Here is a 26,152-nt window from a genome sequence, read left to right as displayed (position 1 = left end):
CAATACTTAGGTCATGCAGAAAAGATACCCACCCCTCTATTGATATCACATACATTATCAAGCATTTCACACATAATATCCAGATATTGACTGTTAGCACTTGGCGGTCTATAGCAACGTCTCACAAGAATGGCCTTTAGTTGAGGCAGGTGAACCTGTAGCCATATTACTTCAACAGCATTTGAAATGAGATCCTCTCTAAGCAGATATGTGACTGAATATAAACGGCACCACAACCACCGTTGGGATTCCTACCTCTTCTCAAGAAGTTGAAACCATGCATTGCTAACACTGTATCAAAGGTATTATCTAAGTCAGTTTCAGAGATGGTCAATATATGAATGAAATCTGCACTAGCACGTTATCGATTTCATGAACCTTGCTTCTTAAGCTAAATATGTTAATGTAGGCTATTTTTTTGCACATTTATGGGATTCTTGATTGTATTTATTGCTTTACTGGGAGGTTTATCAGCAGTAGACATGACTGTGATATTTCTGTTTGAGCTGTACAGAGTGAGCTGCACTGAGAGGCCTTCCTACTAGGGCAAACTGCCTCAGTGTTAACAGTATAACTCAGGTTCATAGACGGATGATTACTGCACAAAATAGCCGTAGGACTGACAGAGGCATTTCAGGGGAGTTAGAGGGACATACAGTGCATTCGGAAAGTATTCAGACCCCTTGACTTATTCCACATTTTGTTACGTTACAGCCTTATTATAAAATGTATTAAATTGTCAATCTACACACAATACCCACAATGACGAAGCAAAAACAGGTTTTTAGACATTTTATCAAAGTTATTAAAAAATTAAGCTGAAATATCACATTTACATAAGTATTCAGACCCTTTAATCAGTAATTTGTTGAAGCACTGTTGGCAGCAATTATAGCCTCAAGTCTTCTTGGGTTTGATGCGGCAAGCTTGGCACACCTATATTTGGGGAGTTTCTCACATTCATCTGTGCAGATCCTCTCAAGCTTTGTCAGGTTGGATGGGAAGCGTCGCTGCACAGCTATTTTTAGGTCTCTCCAGAGATGTTCGATCGGGTTCAAGTCCAGGCTCTAGCTGGGCCACTCAAGGACATTGAGACTTGTCCCGAAGCCTCTCCTGCGTTATCTGTGTGCTTAGAGTCTTTCACCTGAGGTCCTGAGTGCTCTGAAGCAGGTTTTCGTCAAGGAACTCTCCCTCGATCCTTAGTCTCCTAGTCCCTGCCGCTGAAAAATATCCCCACAGCATAATGCAGCTGCCAACACCATGCATCACCGTAGGGATGGTACCAGGTTTCCTCCAGATGTGATGCTTGGCATTCAGGCCAAAGAGTTAAATCTTGGTTTCATCAGACCAGAGAATCTTGTTTCTCATGGTCTGAGAGTATTTAAGTGCCTTTTGGCAAACTCCAAGCAGGCTGTCATGTGCCTTTTACTAAGGAGTGGCTTCTGTCTGGCCACTCTACCATAAAGGCATTATTGGTGGAGTGCTGCAGAGATGGTTGTCCTTCTGGAAGGTTCTCCCATCTCCACAAAAGGAATTATGGCGCTTCTTCAGAGTGACCATCGGGTTCATGATCAACTCCCTGACAAACAACCTTCTCCCATGATTGCTCAGTTTAAACGGCAGCCAGCTCTAGGATGAGCCTTGGTGGTTCCAAACTTCTTCCATTTAAGAATGATGGAGGTCACTGTGTTCTTGGGGACCTTCAATGCTGCAGAAATGTGTTGGTGTCCTTCTCCAGATCTGTGCCTTGACACAATACGGACAATTCCTTCAACCTCGTGGCTTGGTTTTTGCCATTAAGGGGTATTGTTTGTAGATTGATGAGGATTTTTTTTATTTAACCCATTTTAAAATAAGGCTGTGATGTAACAAAATGTGTAAAAAGTAAAAGGGTTTGAATAGTTTCAGAATGCACTGCATTATGACAGGCAACACCACACTATGACAACTCAGCGATACAATGGTAGGGATTATCTGAGCAGTGCTTGGGTCACTGATAAGTCAAAACAAATTGAGTAAGTATGTAGAATTCAAATATGTATGGCCCTATATGTTACTGTAGGCAGTGGTCTGTGTTTCTCACCGGTTGTCCGTTGCATATGAACATGCTGAACCAAGTGCGTACTTTCCCATTGGTGCCCAGCAGCAAGCCACGGATGTAGGACACCAGAGGGCTGACCGCATCGTCGGCCACGTCAGGCTTATAGTCCAGGGTCAGGGACACACCCAGACCTGGCAGGTGACACTCCTCTACCTGGGGACAGGGGACACACATAGAACGACAGTGAGGTTTTCTATAGATTCACAGCGGTTCTCTTCAGGGCAGCAAACTGGCATTGGAATTGGCACAACTTAATCAGCAATTGCTACATCCATTTTTTTATATGTACCCATTGATTCTTGAAGAATATAACTTCTAAATGCCTCATGTGCCTAGTTGAACTTTCGTACCCCATAAGGAACCCAAAATATAAACTTGTTTTACTCAATTTATCCAGCCCCATCCCTCCGCTTTTTACCGAAACAGACAAGGGGAAAATGCATTGTCATTGTTTTTACTGCTGATTGCCGCTTTAAAAAAGGTTTAATAAAAGACGAGCTGTACTGTGCTGGCCTGGTTACATATCCAACCTAGCTGGAACCGTGCTGAAAGAACAAATGGTTCAGGTCAGCACGATAGTGTGAAAATTATGTAAGACAGACTCACCACCATGGCTCTGATGTTGAGAGCCTGGGAGAGGTTTATCTGACACAGCTTCCTCAGTGCTTCTGTCCTGCACCACCCATGCTCTCCTCATCCTGACATTCCTCATTCTTCATTAGGCCCCTGCACACACAGTAGAGATATTGGTTCCAACATTAAGTAGAGAAGGGTTCTTTTCTGAGGATATGGAAAGCTTTATGGAATTCCAAACCACATTTAAAAAAAAAAAGAGTTTTGAAATAATGGGATTTGATCGGATTATTCAATGAATCCATTGTTTTATTTAGCAGAATTGGCACTTATTGGTACTTGAACGTTGGAATAATAACAAAGGATATCAGTATTTTCAAAGATGCATGAAGACATTGTTCCATGTTTTTATAGACCACAGTGCTCCACTTATTAACCTTATCTCAAGGATCTGCACTATTACTCCCACCAGAGCATTTTATTGTCTATTTGTGATGCCTTCCATGTCTGTAGCAGTGCATTATGTCATAGCTGACGGACTGCTTACAGAAATACAATGAACCATGGTATCATTACTTATTTATTTGCCTGTAATAAGATCTAATAGCTCTCAAAAGCTACTGCACTTTAACAGGGCTTCTCTTTTTGGCCTGTTATTCACTGCAGCTGTCAGTTTAAAAGGCTAAATGTTTATGGTCAACTGAGATGGTGACTGAAAGGATATTAGCTTCCATCTCCGCTACTTACAGAGAATTGCATATGCCATAAAATACTCAGAGCAACTGAGTTAGTTACCGCTTCATGTTATAGACTAGGCTATGCAATGCCTCGAGACAGGGTCCATTTCCCGACCGTTTCACCAACTTAAAGTGATTCATTTAAATGCGATACAATAAAAGAGGCCAATTCCAATAACAAGCCATGAGGATTCACTAATGTTCAGCACTATGTAATGTAACGCTGCCTACCGACTGACTTCTTCATCCCTTCTCGCCTCGCTAACGCAAATAAGCTATTGACTCAGACCTGAGCCCTGGGGGATAAGGAGGCACTAGAGAGAGAACTAGAGGCGCTAGATCTCCATTTCCTCCTTCATAATGTATGTATTTTAAAGCAGAGAACACACACACACACAGGCCCTGTAGCGAGACAATCATATGCATCATCAATATTATAAGGAGAATACATTAACATTAGACTAGTCCTACCTCCTGGGGTTGAAACATTGTCCAACTACGAGTGGAAATACCTAATTGGGTGAGAGAAAAAAAAACAGGAAATAGCCAGCCAACGTCAATAATTCTCTGCCTAGAATTACAATGAGATCTATTAGATTAGGTATACTCCCTCTAGGATGATTTTGCCAAGCATATGTCAGGCTCCGGGCTCAATAAAACCAAATAGCCATTAATACTAATGGATTAGTTGACTAATGAAAGCTAAACAGTTTGTGCACCATACTGTAAGAGCCCAAACATACAAGTAGCTACAGCCCAATATGGCGACCGGAGTATGGGCGAATGTGGGTGTGTCAAAAGGAGTGGGTGGAAAGCGAATCAGCTAATTGGGCAGATTTGTTAACACTCAAGACTGTTTTGCATTTTTGATTGGGCTGCACTACGAGTAGATAGTAATCCGGCAACCAGTACTCCGGTGTGTGCCTGCCAACTTGAAGTGCTTCCTACTGGGTCTCATGGTTGTGCTGCCATAGCTACAATTTTTTCGCTCCCATGATTTAATTTCAATTAGCATAGCAACCTACACAAGAAATAACTAACATTGATGAGCATCTAGACGTCACCTTGATACATACATAGTCTACTACTCAATGGGGAGCGCATGAACGGCAACAATACGGGGCACAGTGTCATTAGCTCCCACTTGACAAACACTACTGTCCCGCAAAAGTGTGGGAAGTAGCTACCTAGTAGCCAATCAGGGTGACAGTCACAGTAAGCACACCCATACAAAAGCACAAAGAATCAAAACTTTTAATAAAAAATAAACTAATAGTTTCACAACTGACTATGTGTCAAAATAAAATAACAGTGAAATACAACTCAGAATCATCCTTTGCTTAATTGAAAACAGTCCAAAGTCAAAATCAAATCAAATCAAATCAACTTTTATTTGTCACATACACATGGTTAGCAGATGTTAATGCGAGTGTAGCGAAATGCTTGTGCTTCAAGTTCCGACAATGCAGTAATAACCAACAAGTAATCTAACTAACAATTCCAAAACTACTGTCTTATACACAGTGTAAGGGGATAAAGAATATGTACATAAGGATATATGAATGAGTGATGGTACAGAGCAGCATAGGCAAGATACAGTAGATGGTATCGAGTACAGTATATACATGTGAGATGAGTATGTAAACAAAGTGGCATAGTTAAAGTGGCTAGTGATACATGTATTACATAAAGATGCAGTAGATGATATAGAGTACAGTATATACGTATACATATGAGATGAATAATGTAGGGTATGTAAACATTATATTAGGTAGCATTGTTTAAAGTGGCTAGTGATATATTTTACATAATTTCCCATCAATTCCCATTATTAAAGTGGCTGGAGTTGAGTCAGTGTGTTGGCAGCAGCCACTCAATGTTAGTGGTGGCTGTTTAACAGTCTGATGGCCTTGAGATAGAAGCTGTTTTTCAGTCTCTCGGTCCCAGCTTTGATGCACCTGTACTGACCTCGCCTTCTGGATGATAGCGGGGTGAGCAGGCAGTGGCTCAGGTGGTTGATGTCCTTGATGATCTTTATGGCCTTCCTGTGACATCAGGTGGTGTAGGTGTCCTGGAGTGCAGGTAGTTTGCCCCCGGTGATGCGTTGTGCAGACCTCACTACCCTCTGGAGAGCCTTACGGTTGAGGGCGGAGCAGTTGCCGTACCAGGCGGTGATACAGCCCGCCAGGATGCTCTCGATTGTGCATCTGTAGAAGTTTGTGAGTGCTTTTGGTGACAAGCCGAATTTCTTCAGCCTCCTGAGGTTGAAGAGGCGCTGCTGCGCCTCTTATGGTACAGTAGCGCAATATATGGTAGTTGCATGGTAAGAAACGGAAGAAAAAAAATACAGCTCATTCAAAACTCTAACCTATTGCAGAGCACTGTCGACAACACCCACTCCTTTCCACAAACCCACTACTATCCTTTCGACACACCCACACTCCGGTCAACATATTGGGATGCAGCTAACCCTTCTCCAAACATACAGATTAGAACAGCATAGGATCTTTATTGTCCATTTACTATTAGCATAGACATTATTTTGTATCTTTCAGTCAACCATCATTGAAGCTGTCGGGGACATTAGCAACCAGCAGGCACAGGAACCAGTCACCGTTTCTCAAAAAGCCTCTGCCACATCTATGATGGAAAGCAGGGAGGGAAACTCTGAGAAAGGGTTTGGTGTCTCAGAATCATCCTTTGCTTAATTGAAAACAGTCCAAAGTCTTATGGTACAGTAAAACATGAGACACCACACCATGGATGCATCCATGAAGCAGCCTGTGTAGAGGCAGACCGTGTAGTAAACTTGTCTACATCTTACAAATCATTATCCAAGAAATTTTGCATTTCTCTCCAAACAAATACAAAACAGCATTTTCAGATAAGACAACTGAAAACTTGGTCAGATGTTACATACCTACATTATATAGAGCAGGGGTGCCCAAACTTTTTTAGCTTGAGAGCTACTTTTAAATGATTAAACATGTCACAAACTACTCCATTTTCCCCTAGCTTTCAAATAGGCACTCTTTGTATTTTCCGAAATTGTAAATTCAATGTCAATATTGAGAATCACATCAGATTACCATTTTGAGGGCTGGGGAAAAAAATGAAACATTTTAGATTTTTTGTGTAATTCCCATTTAATTGCGCATTTTCGAGAGGAATGTTCTCATCAAGAGACGTTTTTGCTGCTGCATGTATCATGACAGAGTCTACAAAACAAAAGCCCATCTGATTGATACGAATACAGCCTTGATATAATTCTGCCAGGTAAGCCTACTTTGCAGTTAACATTTAATTGAGAAGGTTTTTGGGAAAATCTACCCAGAAGACAGTTATCATTATTGCTAACTGGCTACACAAAGTGAATGATTGACAAATGCGCACACCAGACAAACGGGGCATTATTGCTGGAAATTAATTTGCATATATTGTGTTATGTTTGGCTTTTTAAGCCAATTGTGGCTAACCAGGGGTGGGATAATGTCAATTTGGATTTGATTGGATAGTAGCCGGGATTTTGAGGTGTCTGATACTTCATGACAGTTTGTGATGTAACAATTGAAGAACATATGCACTTCCAGAATTGTTTGGCGAGCTACTCATAGGTGGCTGTGAGCTACTGGTAGCTTGTGATCAACTTGTTGGAGATATAGAGAGATGCATGTACCTGCTTGTAGTATACAGAGGACATCTGCAACCTATTCCAGGTATACAGAGCACTCAAAGAGCTCAGGCGACTTTAGGAACCATACCTCATTGGAATCAGCCACCTGGAAGACAAAACATGAAATATAAACTGAGCAAGAAAAACTGGGTGTACACTAACGACAGGCCAAATCAACCACTTGAATGTTACATGTAGGTCCAATCAAATTTGATTAGTCACATGTGCCGAATACAACAGGTTACAATGAAATGCTTACTTACAAGCCCCTAACCAACAGAGCAGTTAAAAAAAATATGGATCGGAATAAGAGATAAAAGTAGTTAAAGAATAGCAGTAAAAAATAAAATAACAATATAAACAGGGGGGTGCTGGTACAGAGTCAATGTACAGGGGTACTGGTTAGTTGAGGTAGTATGTACGTGTAGGTAGAGTTATTAAAGTGACTATGCATAGATGACAACAGAGAGTGGCAGTGGTTTGGAGGGGGGGGGGGGGGGGCAATGTGAATAGTCTGGGTAGCCATTTGACTAGATGTTCAGGAGTCTTATGGCTTGGGGGTAGAAGCTGTTTAGAAGCCTCTTGGACCTAGACTTGGCGTTCCGGTACCACATGCCGTGCGGTAGCAGAGGGAACAGTCTATGACTAGTGTGGCTTGAGTCTTGGACAATTTTTAGTGCCTTCCTCTTGACACCGCCTGGTATAGAGGTCATAGATGGCAGGAAGCTTGGCCCCAGTGATGTAGTACACTCTGTAGTGCCTTGCAGTCGGAGGCCGAGCAGTTGCCATACCAGGCAGTGATGCAACCAGTTAGGATGCTCTCGATGGTGCAGCTGTAGAACCCAGGGGAAGCAGTGAGGGGAGCGACCTGAACCTTAAGTCACTGTTCTAGCAGGCTACCACCCACTCTACCTTGCACCTTAGAGAGACTGCTGCCCTATGTACATAGAGTCATTGAACACTGGTCAATTGAATAATATACCCTGTATTGTAGTCATGGCTCATCCTATATAACTACTGCTGTACACACTTTTTCTATTAATATACTGTCCATGCTGACTTACACACCATTATTCCGGTCTCTGACATTGCTCATTCTGGTATTTCTTAATTTCTTAATTTAAATGTTTTCTGGATTGTGTGTTTATTGTGTTGTTTTGTATTGCTAGGTATTTACTGCACAAGCATTTCACTGCACCTGCAATAACATCTGCAAATCTGTGCATATAAAACCAAGAAACTTTGATTTGACATTACCTTGTTCATGATGGTCAGTAGTTCACTGAGCACCAGTCTGAGTCTCCTGAGAGGGTCACTGTGTTCAAAAAATAATAATTATAATTATGTCATTCTGCCCCTGAACAAGGCAGTTAACCCACTGTTCCTAGGCTGTCATTAAAAATAAGAATTTGTTCTTAACTGACTTGCCTAGTTAAATAAAGGTTAAATAAAAATAAAATAAACTCCAGGGTGAGGCCATTCTGCAGCTGGGACACCAGGATGCTCTCTCCATTATAGCCACCAGCCTTGTGCCTATCAGAGAACACCCCTACATCAGAACTGTCAGCCTCTCTACCATTCTCACTTGCTAAACAAACTTTTACTCTGCTAAACAAAGAGACAAAAACGATTTATTTAGTTTTGATTCTCCAAGTATATTCACACAGAAAAATATTTTTACTCCAGTCTAAAAGGTTATGTAACCTAGGTTTGTTTTATGTGAGTTGAGTGTCCTTGAGTGTTATAATATACGAGTTTACTAGTGTCTCTCAGATGTTAGCAGGTCATTCAAAAGTGTGGCCTCCACATGCCTGTATGACCTCCCTACAACGCCTGGGCATGCTCCTGATGAGGTGGCGGATGGTCTCCTGAGGGATCTCCTCCCAGACCTGGACTAAAGCATCCGCCAACTCCTGGACAGTCTGTGGTGCAACGTGGCGTTGGTGGATGGAGCGAGACATGATGTCCCAGATGTGCTCAATTGGATTCAGGTCTGGGGAACGGGCGGGCCAGTCCATAGCATCAATGCCTTCCTCTTGCAGGAACTGCTGACACACTCCAGCCACATGAGGTCTAGCATTGTCTTGCATTAGGAGGAACCCAGGGCCAACCGCACCAGCATATGGTCTCACAAGGGGTCTGAGGATCTCATCTTGGTACATAATGGCAGTCAGGCTACCTCTGGCGAGCACATGGAGGGCTGTGCGGCCCCCCAAAGAAATGCCACCCCACACCATGACATGCTGGAGGATGTTGCAGGCAGCAAAACGTTCTCCACGGCGTCTCCAGACTCGGTCACGTCTGTCACATGTGCTCAGTGTGAACCTGCTTTCATCTGTGAAGAGCACAGGGCGCCAGTGGCAAATTTGCCAATCTAGGTGTTCTCTGGCAAATGCCAAACGTCCTGCACGGTGTTGGGCTGTAAGCACAACCCCCACCTGTGGACGTCGGGCCCTCATACCACCCTCGTGGAGTCTGTTTCTGACCGTTTGAGCAGACACATGCACATTTGTGGCCTGCTGGAGGTCATTTTGCAGGGCTTTGGCAGTGCTCCTCCTGCTCCTCCTTGCACAAAGGCGGAGGTAGCGGTCCTGCTGCTGGGTTGTTGCCCTCCTACGGCCTCCTCCACGTCTCCTGATGTACTGGCCTGTCTCCTGGTAGCGCCTCCATGCTCTGGACACTACGCTGACAGACACAGCAAACCTTCTTGCCACAGCTCGCATTGATGTGTCATCCTGGATGAGCTGCACTACCTGAGCCACTTGTGTGGGTTGTAGACTCCGTCTCATGCGAGTGAAAGCACCGCCAGCATTCAAAAGTGACCAAAACATCAGCCAGGAAGCATAGGAACTGAGAAGTGGTCACCACCTTTTTCGTGGTATCCAACTGGTAGTTAAAGTCTTGTCTCATCGCTGAAAGTCCCGAAGGTTGAGAGTCGTGTGTCCTCCAAAACACAACCCAACCAAGCTGCACTGCTTCTTGACACAATGCCCACTTAACCCAGAAGCACCAATGTGTCAGGGGAAAAACACTGTACACCTGTCAGCATGCACTGGGCACGGCCCCACACAGGAGCTACTAGAGCATGATTGGACAAGGACATCCCTGCCGGCCAACCCCTAACCCAATTGTACACTGCCCCACGGGTCTCCCGGTCTCACCTGGCTGTGACAGAGCCTGGACTCGAACCCAGAATCTCTAGTGGCACAGCTAGCACTGCAATGCAGTGCCTTAGACCACTGCGCCACTCGGGAGGCTGACTGACTTTCTTGATGTCTATAGTATTCTCTCTGGTATGCAATCTGGTTTCCACTCAGGTTATGGATGTGTCACTGCAACCTTAAAGGTCCTCAATGATGTCACCATTGCCCTTGATTCTAAGAAATGTTGTGCTGCTATTTTTATTGACTTGGCCAAAGCTTTTAATATGGTAGACAATTCAATTTTTGTGGGCCGGCTAAGGAGTATTGGTGTTTCTGATGGTTTATGGCCTGGTTTGCTAACTACCTCTCTCAAAGAATGCAGTGTATTTAGTCAGAAAATCTGCTGTCTCTAAAGGACATGTATGTTTTGCCAAAATTTGTTTGATTGTTTCAATTTGGGTTGTGCGCCTGGCAATATGTCTAGCTGATTGAGCGGCTGTCTGTGAAAAGCATCTAAAATATGTGTTAAGATAATGTGTCTCGAGTATAATTTAAAACGTTGCATCAAGAAGGCGAGGGGGGTGTGGTGAATATATGGTGCATCTCCAGAATGCATGAATATGTAGGAATAGGATATTTTCTACTGTTTTTATTTGTCGACTTTAGGCCTGTTTTTTACTTAGTTGATGATGGAAGTTATAGGCCTACTGCTGCATTGGCCTATAGGCTATCTCTGAGTTCTATGCTCTCATTTATTTACAGTGCCTTGCGAAAGTATTCGGCCCCCTTGAACTTTGCGACCTTTTGCCACATTTCAGGCTTCAAACATAAAGATATAAAACTGTATTTTTTTGTGAAGAATCAACAACAAGTGGGACACAATCATGAAGTGGAACGACATTTATTGGATATTTCAAACTTTTTTAACAAATCAAAAACTGAAAAATTGGGCGTGCAAAATTATTCAGCCCCTTTACTTTCAGTGCAGCAAACTCTCTCCAGAAGTTCAGTGAGGATCTCTGAATGATCCAATGTTGACCTAAATGACTAATGATGATAAATACAATCCACCTGTGTGTAATCAAGTCTCCGTATAAATGCACCTGCACTGTGATAGTCTCAGAGGTCCGTTAAAAGCGCAGAGAGCATCATGAAGAACAAGGAACACACCAGGCAGGTCCGAGATACTGTTGTGAAGAAGTTTAAAGCCGGATTTGGATACAAAAAGATTTCCCAAGCTTTAAACATCCCAAGGAGCACTGTGCAAGCGATAATATTGAAATGGAAGGAGTATCAGACCACTGCAAATCTACCAAGACCTGGCCTTCCCTCTAAACTTTCAGCTCATACAAGGAGAAGACTGATCAGAGATGCAGCCAAGAGGCCCATGATCACTCTGGATGAACTGCAGAGATCTACAGCTGAGGTGGGAGACTCTGTCCATAGGACAACAATCAGTCGTATATTGCACAAATCTGGCCTTTATGGAAGAGTGGCAAGAAGAAAGCCATTTCTTAAAGATATCCATAAAAAGTGTTGTTTAAAGTTTGCCACAAGCCACCTGGGAGACACACCAAACATGTGGAAGAAGGTGCTCTGGTCAGATGAAACCAAAATTGAACTTTTTGGCAACAATGCAAAACGTTATGTTTGGCGTAAAAGCAACACAGCTCATCACCCTGAACACACCATCCCCACTGTCAAACATGGTGGTGGCAGCATCATGGTTTGGGCCTGCTTTTCTTCAGCAGGGACAGGGAAGATGGTTAAAATTGATGGGAAGATGGATGGAGCCAAATACAGGACCATTCTGGAAGAAAACCTGATGGAATCTGCAAAAGACCTGAGACTGGGACAGAGATTTGTCTTCCAACAAGACAATGATCCAAAACATAAAGCAAAATCTACAATGGAATGGTTCAAAAATAAACATATCCAGGTGTTAGAATGGCCAAGTCAAAGTCCAGACCTGAATCCAATCAAGAATCTGTGGAAAGAACTGAAAACTGCTGTTCACAAATGCTCTCCATCCAACCTCACTGAGCTTGAGCTGTTTTGCAAGGAGGAATGGAAAAAATGTCAGTCTCTCGATGTGCAAAACTGATAGAGACATACCCCAAGCGACTTACAGCTGTAATCGCAGCAAAAGGTGGCGCTACAAAGTATTAACTTAAGGGGGCTGAATAATTTTGCACGCCCAATTGTTCAGTTTTTGATTTGTTAAAAAAGTTTGAAATATCCAATAAATGTCGTTCCACTTCATGATTGTGTCCCACTTGTTGTTGATTCTTCACAAAAAAATACAGTTTTATATCTTTATGTTTGAAGCCTGAAATGTGGCAAAAGGTCGCAAAGTTCAAGGGGGCCGAATACTTTCGCAAGGCACTGTATATATATATATACTGTATATATATATATATTTTTTTAGTGCTACATTACCTTTCTGTTTTGTTCAAGGTCCTGTTTGGTTGACAAATAGTTCCTTCCGCAATACAGGTGATGGCTGGCATGCCGTTGGTGCGAAGCAACAACAGGACCTTTGATGACATGATTTTTGTAAAGTTCAAGCAGTCAACATTACTGTTGCTGCGTTCAAAACAACAGGGAACTCGAAAATCTCAGACTTCAGTGAGTTCACTGGCCTCTTTCTAGAGCTCCAACTTTCCGACCTGAAGATCACTGACATCGTGATTTGACCTCGTATTTTTCTAAGTTCCCAGTTGTTTTGAACGTAGCATGAGAATCCCAAACCACTCCTTTTGGCCCCTACCAAATAACGATTCGTTCTTTTTGAATGACTCTTTTAACTGACTCGAGAGTCATGATTCGTTTTTCTGAGTGATTTGTTCCCTTGACTTGCTGGCCGCAATAAATTCCAGACCTGGCGCAAGAACGGGTCTGTGACCAATCTGTCATTATTACTACGAAGAACCCATCCAAAGCCTGCAATCCAACACAATATTACAGTTTAGTTAATGACTGTAACCAGTCTGTCATTATTACTATGAAGAACCCATCCAGAGCCTGATCTGCCTTATGAATATTTATATAAGCACATTTTCGTGGAACAGTTTCATTACAATAATAATGTTTTTGTTTCTCAAAATCATTGTCATGTGGTTAATCATAAAAATCTGAAGTAAAGTTATAAAAATCTAAAAGTTTAAATTCAACTAGCCTCTGCTATATGGACACTGTGATCTATTGCAGCTACGTATGTATATGAATAGAGGTCTATTTACACACAAAAGCAGACCATAGTAGTACATCTTGATGATAAAAAATGTCTTGCAAGTATATGCATGAATACACCATGCGGTGTCAAATTTGGATTTTACTGAAAGTACAGTTTTATTCTGAACAGGTGAAGATACTAGATATTATGTTCCTCTGCACAGATAAACACTGCATATCCAATGGCACCCATCCATTTGGCCAAAGTTATTCATTTACACTACACAGAAGTCAAATGGAGTTGGTCCAAATTAGAGGTCGACCGATTAATCGGAATGGCCGATTAATTAGGGACGATTTCAAGTTTTCATAACAGTCAGAAATCTGTATTTTTGGGCGCTGGTTATTATTATTTCTTTATTTAATCTTTATTTAACTAGGCAAGTCAGTTAAGAACACATTCTTATGTTCAATGACGTCCTAGGAACACTGGGTTAACTGCCTTGTTCAGGGGCAGAAAGACAGATTTTCACCTTGTCAGCTCGGGGGATCCAATCTTGCAACATTACAGTTAACTAGTCCCAACGCAATAACGACCTGCCTTTCTCTCGTTGCACTCCACAAGGAGACTGTTACGCAAATGCAGTAAGCCAAGGTAAGTTGCTAGCTAGCATTAAACTTATCTTATAAAAAACAATCAATCATAATCACTAGTTAACTACACATGGTTGATGATATTACTAGATATTATCTAGCGTGTCCTGCGTTGCATAAAATCCAACTGAGCATACAAGCATCTAGCAATCTGACTGAGCGGTGGTAGGCAGAAGCAGGCTCGTAAACATTCATTCAAACAACACTTTTGTGCGTTTTGCCAGAAGCTCTTCGTTGTGCATCAAGCATTGCTGTTTATGACTTCAAACCTATCAACTCCCGAGATGAGGCTGGTGTGACCGAGGTGAAATGGCTGGCTAGTTAGCGCGCTAATAGCGTTTCAAACTTCACTCACTCTGAGCCTTGGGGTGGTTGTTTCCCTTGCTCTGCATGGGTAACGCTGCTTCGATGTGGTGGCTGTTGTCGTTGTGTTGCTGGTTCGAGCCCAGCGAGAATCGAGGAGAGGGACGGAAGCTATGCTGTTACACTGGCAATACTAAAGTGCCTATAAGAACATCCAATAGTCAAAGGTTAATGAAATACAAATGGTATAGAGGGAAATAGTCCTATAATAACTACAACCTAAAACTTCTTACCTGGGAATATTGAAGTCTCATGTTAAAAGGCACCACCAACTTTCATATGTTCTCATGTTCTGAGCAAGGAACTGAAACGTTAGCTTTCTTACATAGCACATATTGCACTTTTACGTTCTTCTCCAACACTTTGTTTTTGCATTTTTTAAACCAAATTGAACATGTTTCATTATCTACTTGAGGCTAAATTGATTTTATTGATGTATTAAATCAAGTTAAAATAAGTGTTCATTCAGTATTGGTTGTAATTGTCATTATTACAAATACATTTTTTAAATCGGCCGATTAATCGGTATCGGCGTTGAAAAATCATAATCGGTCGACCTCTAGTCCAAATGCATATGTTACCACTCAGAAATGGTGCCAAAAAGCAAAACCTCAAGAGCAAATTGGGATTTGTATGGATAAGAAGAGGTATAGAGGGATGTGCTGAATCTGAAAGGAACCATTCTTGCTCTATTCTTTTTTCTTTCTCCATCAAGATCTGTCACCAGACAGGGGTCAAACGTGAGGTCAGCTACATACAAGAGAAGCCAATAGTTTTCTTCCACTCCACTATTGGCGTCCTTGTCAAATAGTTGCACATCACAATCACTCACCCAATAAGCAAGAACCACAACACACAAGCACATGTAAAATTGAGTTGACACACTTTATTCCTAGAACAGAAGCCGCACCACCCATCGCTGGCATGGCATTCATATATAATTATCTATATATATATATATATATTGCCGTTTGGTGTGTGTCTAAATGTGTGGTATAAAATACTATATACGACAATGTACCTCTTTATTTGAACACAGTGAACTTCATTGCTGTACAAGTCCTCTGCTGCTACAGCTTAATTGTAAATCCTCCACGCACAAAGGCATGGACATAATTCTCCAATCTACTTCTTCTGTACATCGTGACAATACAAATATTCTGTCCCCAATACAAAAAATAATACTCTAAAAGCAACCTACTGCAACTTTATTTCATTTTTCTGGGTGTTTGTTTGTTTTTTTAATTAAGATGATTACATATATCTTAGACAAGTTGCTTAAAAAGCAGGAAGGCGATATAAACCTTCAATATTTTATATATATATATATAAATAAATAAAAGAGTTTTAGAAATAAGACAAATTATACAATTAAAAACGTATAATAAATAAGATAGATGCAGGCATTTCATTTGGATAACATTTCATCCAAAGGAAAAAAGTGAATATTTCGGGTCTTAAAAGCAAGGATCCATTCTCGAGTTTTTGTTCACTGAAATGTCCCTTTTCTTCCAATATTTTACAGACGTTTTCCAAAAGGACTATCTGACTATGGATCTTTCTTTTTCTCTTGTTCCTGTTATTAGCATAACCCGTTCCAGAAATCTCCCTCTTTTTCTTCCTCCTCCTCTTCCTTCATCTTCTTGTGTGTGTCACAGTGGCAGGAGCAGACTGAGCCGTTTCTATGACCCGTTGTTATGGCTGAGGGCTTTCTTCAATCCGGAAGCCCTCTGATCTCCTATTCAGATCTAGATCCACACAACGCATAGTGAAGTCCAACACTGCAGTCCAGCATCAGCCTATCAGGTTGGAATTTCCTTAGGCGTGTCCCCTCCTCTTCTCCTACTCCCCCTCAGGCTATTTGTTACAACATGTTCATGATGAAGTTGTACATCTGGTTGAGCACCACAAAGTGGATGGGCAGACAGGAGCGCCGGTCCTGCGTTGCGGGGTCACACGTCAGCCAAGAGAGGGCATTGTACTGCTCCAGCACAAATCTGAAGGGGGGAGGAGAGAGAAGAGCGGGAGGAGGAGGAGAGGGGATGCAGAGGAGGAGAGAGGGAGGAGGAGAGATAAAACACGTGTTATTCACAATGAACACCTCTCAAAGAGAGCAAAAACCTTGAGATAAAGTGGAATACTTCACTCTCTCTTTCATAAGCACATTAGATACAGAGACAGGCTAGGACATTTTTTTATATCTTCAATGGCTGAGCTGTGGATGAGATTCACCATGAGACTACAGAGTGCATGTGTGACCACAGAGTGTAGTATGTGTGGCTGCAGATTGTGTGTGTGACTGCAGAGTGTGTGTGGGTGTGTGTTTACCTGAGTACGTCCGAGGTCTGATTGGAGTCAAGGGGATGGGAGTGTTTGCTGTGCAGCAGTTCATCTGATTGCACTGAAGACACGTGGAGGTGCAGAGAGGCCTGAGCATCGACAATACAACACACACAGGGAGTCAGTGACAGGCCTAGTTAAGACATTCACACAGTAATACCAGAGCAAATGTCAGTCAATCGCTGACATTCTGAGCAAGTGAATATTAATACAGGTCTAAAGAAAAGGATGTTTCAATTAACTCTGAGTGTTTGATATGCCAACTGCAAGCTTTAGTCTGTCAACTCCTATCAGTAAAAAAACAATCCTTTAAAAAAAGGGCCATTAATAAGTACTTCAAGCTAGCATGCATAAAATCAGAATACATATAATAATGCAGGAGTGAGGGCTGGCAGAGGTTGTCTGACAGGTATACCTTGAGGAAAAGAGGACACTGGTTCTGAGCTTGAGGGCAGGCTGACCAGAACCAGTCAGGCAGTGGGCCGGCTTTGGCTGTGGACACAAAGTAGCCCAGGGCCAGGGGCTGCTGCAGGATGTTAGGAGCTTCATCATGGGATTCCATCCGATCCGTACTCTGGCCCTGGAAGGGAGGAGGAGTTAGTATCTGGCTTGTTATAATGTACAACAGGGCTATACAACTGGTGGCCCACAGGCTAGATCCGTACCGTTTATTAATTTACACTGGCCCTTTAATTAATCAAATCTGGAAAACAATCCCTGCCAAAATCTGATGTTCAGTGCCAAAATGACAATAACTATGGTGGTTGTCTAGTGTGGTTTTTAGCGCCTATATGGCATGTTGATAATATTTTCTTCATATGAATTTGGCTCGAGCATTTGAACAGTTTAAACTAAAATATTATGACTACTTTCCTGAAGGCTACGACTCTAAGGAACTCATAAGTGACTTCTGTTTCCCTCTCTGATACCAACAAGGACTCCTTAGAAGAGAGTGTGACAAAAACACACCGAATGACTGTCACGCACTGATCTGTTTCACCTGTCCTCATTATTGTCTCCACCCCCTCCAGGTGTCACTTGTTTTCCCCAGTGTATTAATCGCTGTGTCTCTTTGTGCCAGTTCGTCTTGTATGTTTCCAAGTCAACCAGCGGTTTTCTCATTCTCCTGCTTTTTGCATTCTTATTTTTCTAGTCCTCCCAGTTTTGATCCTTGCCTGTTTCTGGACTTTGTACCCGCCTGTCTGACCATTCTGCCTGGGTTTGACCTTTTTGCCTGTCTACGACCATTCTCTTGCCTACCTGTTACGGATACAAGTATCCTGTGTGTGTGTGTGTATCCTGTGTGTGGTTCTTTTCTCTCTGTCTCCCCTCACAGGTGAACATCATCACTCCCCAATCAGTCAACAATCAACCCATCAATCAGAAGACACACCTCCTCCTGTTTCCTACCCTATCACAGTTCCTTCCCCATGGTTTAAAAACCCCATCATTTGTTTGCTCTAGAGCTCAATCTCTTTGTAATGCCATGTTGGTAGATTGCTGTTCTTCATAGATTTCAGTAGCGCAATCTCTTTGTAAATGCCATGTTTGTAGATCTCTGTTCTTCGCTCGCTCTCTGTGTATTAATTAACCTCTCTTTTGTTTGAGCATCTCCATAGCACTTTGTCATCACCTGTGAGTATTGTTTTGGTTATGGTGTTTGTTTGTTGCTGGTGGGAAAAGGGGAAAACAAGACAAGTCGCCCATGGGCATACACTACCCGTAGGTAAACTTTGTTAAAACACACTAGTTAGAACTGGGCGGACCACCCACTGTATTTTTGGTTAGTTAGTTAGCTGTTGTTAAAGTAGGCTAGTCTAGCTTAGGGGTGTTTTGAATACTTATTGTTTCTTTCCTTGGGTCCAGCTCAGCCCCTTTTCCTGCTCCCCCATTACCGTGTGTTTATCAAATAAACCTTGAGTTTGACGGTAGATTTCAGTTGTCCTGGTTATTACGTTCACACTTTTACTTTGTCACAATTATAATTTGCCTGAGTTATGTTACGGGTCTCATTACCATCCCCCCTAGACTGTCGGGCCAAAAGGGATTCGTAACACTACCCCTTTGCATTAATAAACATTGAAAGACTCTAACCTTCTGCCTCCTGTGTCTGCATTTGGGTCTCACCTTGTGCCTTGGTAGACTGAGGGGAATGAATTCCAAATATACTTCCTTTAGACTGGAATTTGGCATTACCTGATATGACATATACTACAATCTTGTGGACACACATTCAAATGAGTGGATTTGGCTATTTCAGCCACACCCGTTGCTGACAGGTGTATAAAACTGAGCACACAGTCATGCAATCTCCATAGACAAACATTGGCAGTAGAATGGCCTGTATTGAAGAGCTCAGTGACTTTCAACGTGATAGGATGCCACCTCTCCAACATGTCTGTTAGCTTCACGAAATGAGTTTCCATGGCCGAGCAGCCGCATATAAGCCTAAGTTCACCATGCGGAATGCCAATTGTCAGCTGGAGTGAGATGGCTGACGCGGAGGGGATGGCTGTCGTTTTACATGTTTCTAACCACCTTTGCTATTTTGTTTTTTTCGCATTTTTAAAACTCTTTGTAACTTCTGTAACTCTATTTGTCAATAACTGCTGGTGCGTGAAGTCTAATATTAAAGAAGTCTCAAGTTTTTGAGGTTAGAGTACCTTATGATAAGCTGTCGACCACACTATCTACCAAGAGAGTTTACATCTATATTATTCGTAGCCGTCTATTTACCACCACAAACTGCTGGCACTAAAACTGCACTCAACCAACTCTATAAGGCCATAAGCAAACAAGAAAATGCTCATCCAGAAGCGGAGCGCCTAGTGGCCGGGGCCTTTAATGCAGGCAAACCTACCACCTTTACTCCACACAGAGACACATACAAAGCTCTCCATCGTCCTCCATTTGGCAAATATGAACTTAATTCTTTCCTCCTGATTTCTGCTTACAAACAAATTCTAAAGCAGGAAGTACCAGTGACTTCCTCAATACAGAAGTGGTCAGATGACGCAAATGCTAAGCTACAGGATTGTTTTGCTAGCACAGACTGGAATATTTTCCCGGGATTCATCCAATGGCATTGAGGAGTATACCACCTCAGTCATCGGCTTCATCAATAAGTGCATCGACTACGTCGTCCCCACAGTGGCCATACGTACATATCCCAACCAGAAGCCATGAATTACAGGCAACATCAGCACCAAGCTAAAGGCTAGAGCTTACGCATTCAAGGAGTGGGACACTAATCCGGACGCTTACAAGAAATCCTGCTATGCCCTCAGAAAAACCATCGAACAGGCAAAGTGTCAATACAAGACTAAGATTGAATCCTACTACAACGGCTCTGATGCTCGTTGGATGTGGCAGGGCTTGAAAACTATTATGGACTGCAAAGGGAAAACCAGCTGCGAGCTGCCCAGTGACGTGAGCCTACTAGACAAACTAAATGCCTTTAATGCTCGCTTTGAGGCAAGCAACACTGAAGAATGCATGAGAGCACCAGCTGTTCCGGACAACTGTGTGATCAAGCTCTCCATAGCCGATGTGAGCAAGACCTTTAAACAGGTCAACATTCACAAAGCCACTGGGCCAGGCGGATTACCAGGATGTGTACTCAAAGTATGTGCTGACCAACTGGCAAGTGTCTTCACTGACATTTCAACCTCTCCCTGGCCAAGTCTGTAATACCTACATGTTTCAAACAGACCACCATAGGCCCTGTGCACCAAGATAGCGAAGGTAACCTGCCAAAATGATTGCCGCCCCGAAGCACTCACATCGGTAGCCATGAAAGGATTTGAAAGGATGGTCATGGCTCACATCAACACCATCATGCCAGAAACCCTAGACCCACTCCAATTCACATACCGCCCCAACAGATCCACAGTTGACGCAATCTCAATCACACTCCACACTGCCCTTTCCCAGCTGGACAAAAGGAACACCTATGTGAGAATGCTGTTCATTGACGACAGCTCAGCGTTCAACACCATAGTGCCCACAAAGGTCATCACTAACCTAAGGCCCTGGGACTAAACACCTCTCTCTGCAACTGGATCCTGGACTTCCTGACGGGCTGCCCCCAGGTGGTAAGGTTAGGCAACAAACACATCTGCCATGCTGATCCTCAACATATGGGTCCCCAGATCCTCAAAAAGTTCAACAGTTACCACCTGGTATTTAAACTTTTCGGCATCTGACCGTAAGGCGCTGCATCACTGGGGCCAAGCTTCCTGACACCCAGGACCTATATACTAGGCGGTGTCAGAGGAAGGCCCAGAAAATGGTCAAAGACTCCAGTCACTCAAGCCATAGACTGTTGTTCTCTCTGCTACCTCACGGAAAGCGGTACCGGAGTGCCAAGTCTAGGACCAAAAGGCTCATTAACATCTTCTACCCCCAAGCCATAAGACGGCTGAACAACTAATCAAATGGCCACCTGGACTATTTACATTGACCCCCCCTTTGTTTTTACACTGCTGCTACTCACTGTTTATTATCTATGCATAGTCCCTTTACAAATTACCTCGATGAACCTGTATCCCCGCACATTGACTCGGTACCGGTACCCCCTGTATATAGCCTTGTTATTGTTATATAGATTTCTTGTGTTACCCATTGATTGATTTTTTTAAACTTTAGTTTATTTAGTAAATATTTTAACTAAATATTTTAACTATTTCTTGAACTACAATGTTGGTTAAGGGCTTGTAAGTAAGCATTTCACGGTGCATGTGACAAATACATTTTGATTTGATTTGTAAAGCTCGCCACCACTGAACACTGGAGCAGTGGAAACGCGTTCTCTGGAGTGATGAATCACGCTTCACCATCTGGCACTCCGATGGACAAATCTGGGCTACCTGGCCAAATACATAGTGTCAACTGTAAAGTATGGTGGAGGAGGCATAATGGTCTGGGGCTGTTTTTCATGGTTCGGGCTAGTCCCCTTAGTTCCAGTAAAGGGAAATCTTAACGTGACAGCATACAATTACATTCTAGACAATTCTGTGCTTCCAACTTTGTGGCAACAGTTTGGGAAAGGCCCTTTACTGTTTCAGCATGACAATTGACAAAGCGAAGTCCATACAGAAATGGTTTGTCGAGATTGAGATCAGTGTGGAAGAACTTGACTGGCCTGTACATAGCCCTGACCTCAATCCCATAGAAAACATTAGGGATCCATTAGAAAGCCTAATGCGAGCCAGGCCTAATCGCCCAACATCAGTGCCCGACTTCACTAATGCTCCTGTGGCTGAATGGATGTAAGCCCCTCAGCAATGTTCCAACATCTAGTGGAAAGCCTTCCCAGAAGAGTGGAGGCTGTTATAGCAGCAAAAATGGGACAAACTTCATATTAATGCCGAGCAGGTGTCCACATACTTGTGTTATTTATTGAGATGATTTTAAAATGACCTAATTATTCTTAAGAAGTGTTTAATAGTTGCTTAAAGAAAACAAAAACAATTATCAGCGAGCGTTGCACCTTTTCCTTTACAATGACGATCACATCTTTTGGTTGCATCTCGATTCACGTTGGTTGAGCGGCCTGGCCTCCACTTTACTAATTACTTTTGGCAACATTTAATTTGAGGAAAAGTTATTTATTGGTGGTTTTGCGTTGCAGTTTTATACAGAATAATCGCATGTGGAAAATGTCTGACCTCCCTGCAATTAACCTTTTTTACATCTGGCCCCCAAAATAATATAGTTGAATAGCCCTGATGTACTCTGTACAAGGCTATTGCTTTTTCATACAAAACAGATCAACTCCTCAATACTAAGTAACACTAGCATTATCAATCCAGCCATTTATCCCAAGCCAAATCGACTTTACTACACTGAACAAAAATATAAACGTAACATGCAACAATTCATGAGTTCCAGTTCATATAAGGAAATCAATAAATAATTAATCTCGAGCCCAAAACAAAATAATACATTTAATAGGCCTTAATCTATGGATTTTACATGACTGGGAATACAAATATGTTGGTCACAGATAACTTTAAAAAAAAGTAGGGGCGTGGATCAGAAAAACAGTCAGTATTTGGTGTGAACACCATTTGCCTCATGCAGGGCAACACATCTCCTTCGCATTGAGTTAATCAGGCTGTTGATTGTGGCCTGTGGAATGTTGTCCCACTCCTTTTCAATGGCTGTGCGAAGTCGCTAGATATTGGCAGGAACTGGAACATGCAGTCGTACACATCGATCCAGAGCATCCAACACATGCTCAATGTGTGATATGTCTGAGTATGCAGGCCATGGAAAAACTGGGACATGTTCTGCTTCCAGGAATTGTGTACAGATCCTTGCGACAGGAGGCAGTGTCACCCCCTCCAGGCGTCGCCCATCTTCCCCATTATCCCCTGGGTACTTAGACCTGTGTTCTCTGTTTGTCTGTGCCAGTTCGTCTTGTTTGTTTTGACCCTTGCCTGTCCTGACTCTGAGCCTGCCTGCCTGACCACTCTGCCTGCCCCTGAACCTGAGCCTGCTTGCCATCCTGTACCTTTGCCCCTACTCTGGATTACCGACCTCTGCCTGACCTGACACTGCCTGCAGTCCTGTACATTTGCCCCACTACTCTGGATTATCGACCCCTGCCTGCCTTGACCTGTTGTTTGCCCGCCCCTGTTGCTGTAATAAACATTGTTACTTCAAACACAGTCTGCATTTGGGTCTTACCTGAAACATGATAAGCGGTGCATTATCATGCTGAAACATGAGGTGATGGCGGCAGATGAATGGCATGACAATGACAATGACATGACAATGGGCCTTAGGATCTTGTCACGGTATCTCTGTGCATTTAAATTACCATTGCTAAAATTAAATTGTGTTTGTTGTCTGTAGCTTATGCCTGCCCATACCATAACCCCACCGCCACCATGTTGACGTCAGAAAACTGCTCTCCCACACGAGGGCCGGTACAGTTGAAACTGGGATTCATCTGTGAAGAGCACACGTCTCCAGCATGCCAGTGGCCATCGAAGATTTTCCCACTTTAGTTGACTACGATGCCAAACTGTAGTCAGGTCAAGACACTGGTGAGGATGACGAGCACGCAGATGAGCTTCTCTGAGACGATTTCTGACCGTTTGTGCAAATCCACAGTTTCATCAGCCGTCCAGGTTGCTGGTCTCAAACGATCCTTCAGGTGAAGAAGCCGGATGTGGAGGTCCTGGGCTGGAGTGGTTACACGGTGGTCTCCAGTTGTGAGGCCAGTTGGACTTTTTGCTAAATTTTCTAAAACAACGTTGGAGGCAGCTTATGGTAGAGAAATGAACATTAATTTATCTGTCAACAGCTCTGGTAGACATTCCTGCAGTCAGCATGCCAATTGCACGCTTCCTCAAAACTTGAGACATCTGTGACATTGTATTGTGTGACAAAACTGCCAATTTTAGAGTGGCCTTTTGTTGTCCCCAGCACAGGGTGCATCTGTGTAATGATCGTGCTGTTTAATCAGAATCTTGAAATGCCACACCTGTCAGGTGTGTGGATTATCTTGGCAAAGGAGAAACGCTAACTAACAGGGATGTAAACAAATTTGTGCGCAAGATTTTAGAGAAATAAGTTTTTTTGTGCGTATGGAACATTTCTGGGATCTATTATTTCAGCTCATGAAACATGGGACCAACACTTACATGTTGCATTTATATTTTTGTTCAGTATAAATTACTTTGTGTTAATCTTAAATTTAGGTTATTTCTTTGCTTCTATAAAGTCTGTACAACTACTAGAGTCTCTACACAGATGAGATGTGTTGTGGTGGGCCTACCTTGCTGCCGTCTCCCCCCTGGTGGTAGTGGCCGCCGGGGGAGTGTACGGGTGAGGTGGTGGGCGAGGAGGGCAGGATGTTGATGATGTCAGGGTCCACCAGCTCGTTCTCCTGATCCAGCAGGTCAAAGATCCCAATGGCGTCCGACCCATCTAGACAGAAGGGAAGAGAAGAAGACAGAGACTTAGAATAAACTTTGAATGTTTAATATACTCTTGAGGCAAAATGGAGAGATAGAGATCCATATGAAGCAAAAAAACAAGACAGAGTTGAGAACTTGAATAGCGCAAAAAACTATTTCCAATGGAATCAATTATTTTCAACAGAGATAAGACAACACAAGTTGCAGTAGAAGCCTTGGTGAGAGTTGAGAGGTGAGGCCAGAGGGAAAAGCATTGTGACTCACCGGGGATAGGGTTGAAGGCGATGTCTATGTTGGTGTCAGTAGTGTAGTTGGAGCTGGCCACCTGGACGAAGGCTGAAGTGGGGAACACCAGGATGTGTGTGCAGGACGTGTCCTGGGGAGTACTCAGCTGGGAAGTCTGCATGTTCAGAGTGGTGCTACGGCCAAACACTGAGCCTGTAGACACAGAGTCTGGAGAGAGAGAGGAGACAGGGTAATAATACAGTACGTTCATCTTCATTGAATCTACATTGAATGCAGACAGTATACACATAAATTAAAACTGTTGACATCTGCTATAGCTATCATCCATTAATCTGTGAATGAATTAGTAACACCATTTAATTGATGCAGCAAAAATGTAAGTGGTGCCAATAAAAGCAACCATCTTTCAACTGGCCATTGTTAATTAGTCCAGCGCTCTAGTCACAGATTATAATGATTATCTGTTGAGTACAACCCACAATGTCTGGGTCAAAGCTAAGTCCTGGGAAAGAAGACAGCCGTCTCCTTTCACCAAAACCACCGGTCTGGAGGGACCCGTCCAGCCCCTCCTCATATACAGCATATACACTGACAGTGTCAATGGTCCATGCCAATCACTCCCCAAAATAAACCCATTGATCTAGAGCTCCATCACATCACACAGAAATCAATGGAGCCTGAGAACTAGTGGTTTATGACTGAGAGAAGCAGTGTCCTCAAAACTATCAATCTGATAATGACAAGGAGCGACATGCATGATAACAGGCTGCCACCATCCATCAGATGCAAGTACACACACACACACACACACACACACACACACACGCACATGCAGGCAGGACATAGTACCTGGCATGATGACAAAAGAGCACTGTGGCTCCATGGCGACCAGACAGGCGCTAAGGATGCTGGGAGTGTCGGAGGCAGAGATGCCACACATACGACACATCTCCTTGAGACGGCGACTTAGAGACTGCAGGTTCCTCCTGCTCAGCAGAATACTCCAGTCTGGAAAGGAGGGAGAGAGGGAAGAAAGAGAAGAATTATTCAATGAGTAAGACAAGATAAATGTAAAATAGCAAAGTACCTCTGAGGACACCACTATTCTTTGAATAACAATAATGTTTTATTGAGGAGATTGAAAAGAATGAGTAAAACAAGATGAGTGTAAAACAGCAAAGTACCCCATTGAGATTAAAGAGGGCTAGATCCTAAAT

At 42.9% G+C, this 26,152-nt stretch overlaps 1 protein-coding gene across 2 annotated transcripts in view; it reads right to left on the bottom strand.

Moving 5' to 3' along the window:
• Positions 1–15,976: 15,976 nt before the first annotated feature.
• Positions 15,977–26,152, bottom strand: part of LOC139418261 (mediator of RNA polymerase II transcription subunit 13-like) — a 156,667-nt gene continuing 146,491 nt past the window's right edge. For both annotated transcript variants that reach the window (XM_071167584.1, XM_071167585.1), the window contains exons 25-30: positions 25,785–25,943; positions 24,954–25,142; positions 24,548–24,699; positions 17,174–17,338; positions 16,747–16,847; positions 15,977–16,415 (exon numbers count right to left, since the gene is read on the bottom strand). In XM_071167584.1, the coding sequence (XP_071023685.1) occupies positions 16,283–16,415; positions 16,747–16,847; positions 17,174–17,338; positions 24,548–24,699; positions 24,954–25,142; positions 25,785–25,943 (899 nt within the window). In that variant the 3' untranslated portion in view covers positions 15,977–16,282. The remainder of the gene's footprint in view (positions 16,416–16,746; positions 16,848–17,173; positions 17,339–24,547; positions 24,700–24,953; positions 25,143–25,784; positions 25,944–26,152) is intronic.

This window comes from Oncorhynchus clarkii, chromosome 10 (assembly GCF_045791955.1).
Source record: "Oncorhynchus clarkii lewisi isolate Uvic-CL-2024 chromosome 10, UVic_Ocla_1.0, whole genome shotgun sequence".
Taxonomy (NCBI): domain Eukaryota; kingdom Metazoa; phylum Chordata; class Actinopteri; order Salmoniformes; family Salmonidae; genus Oncorhynchus; species Oncorhynchus clarkii.
The sequence above is the reverse complement of the archived record's forward strand: the minus strand, read 5'-3'. Positions and strand labels throughout refer to the sequence as shown.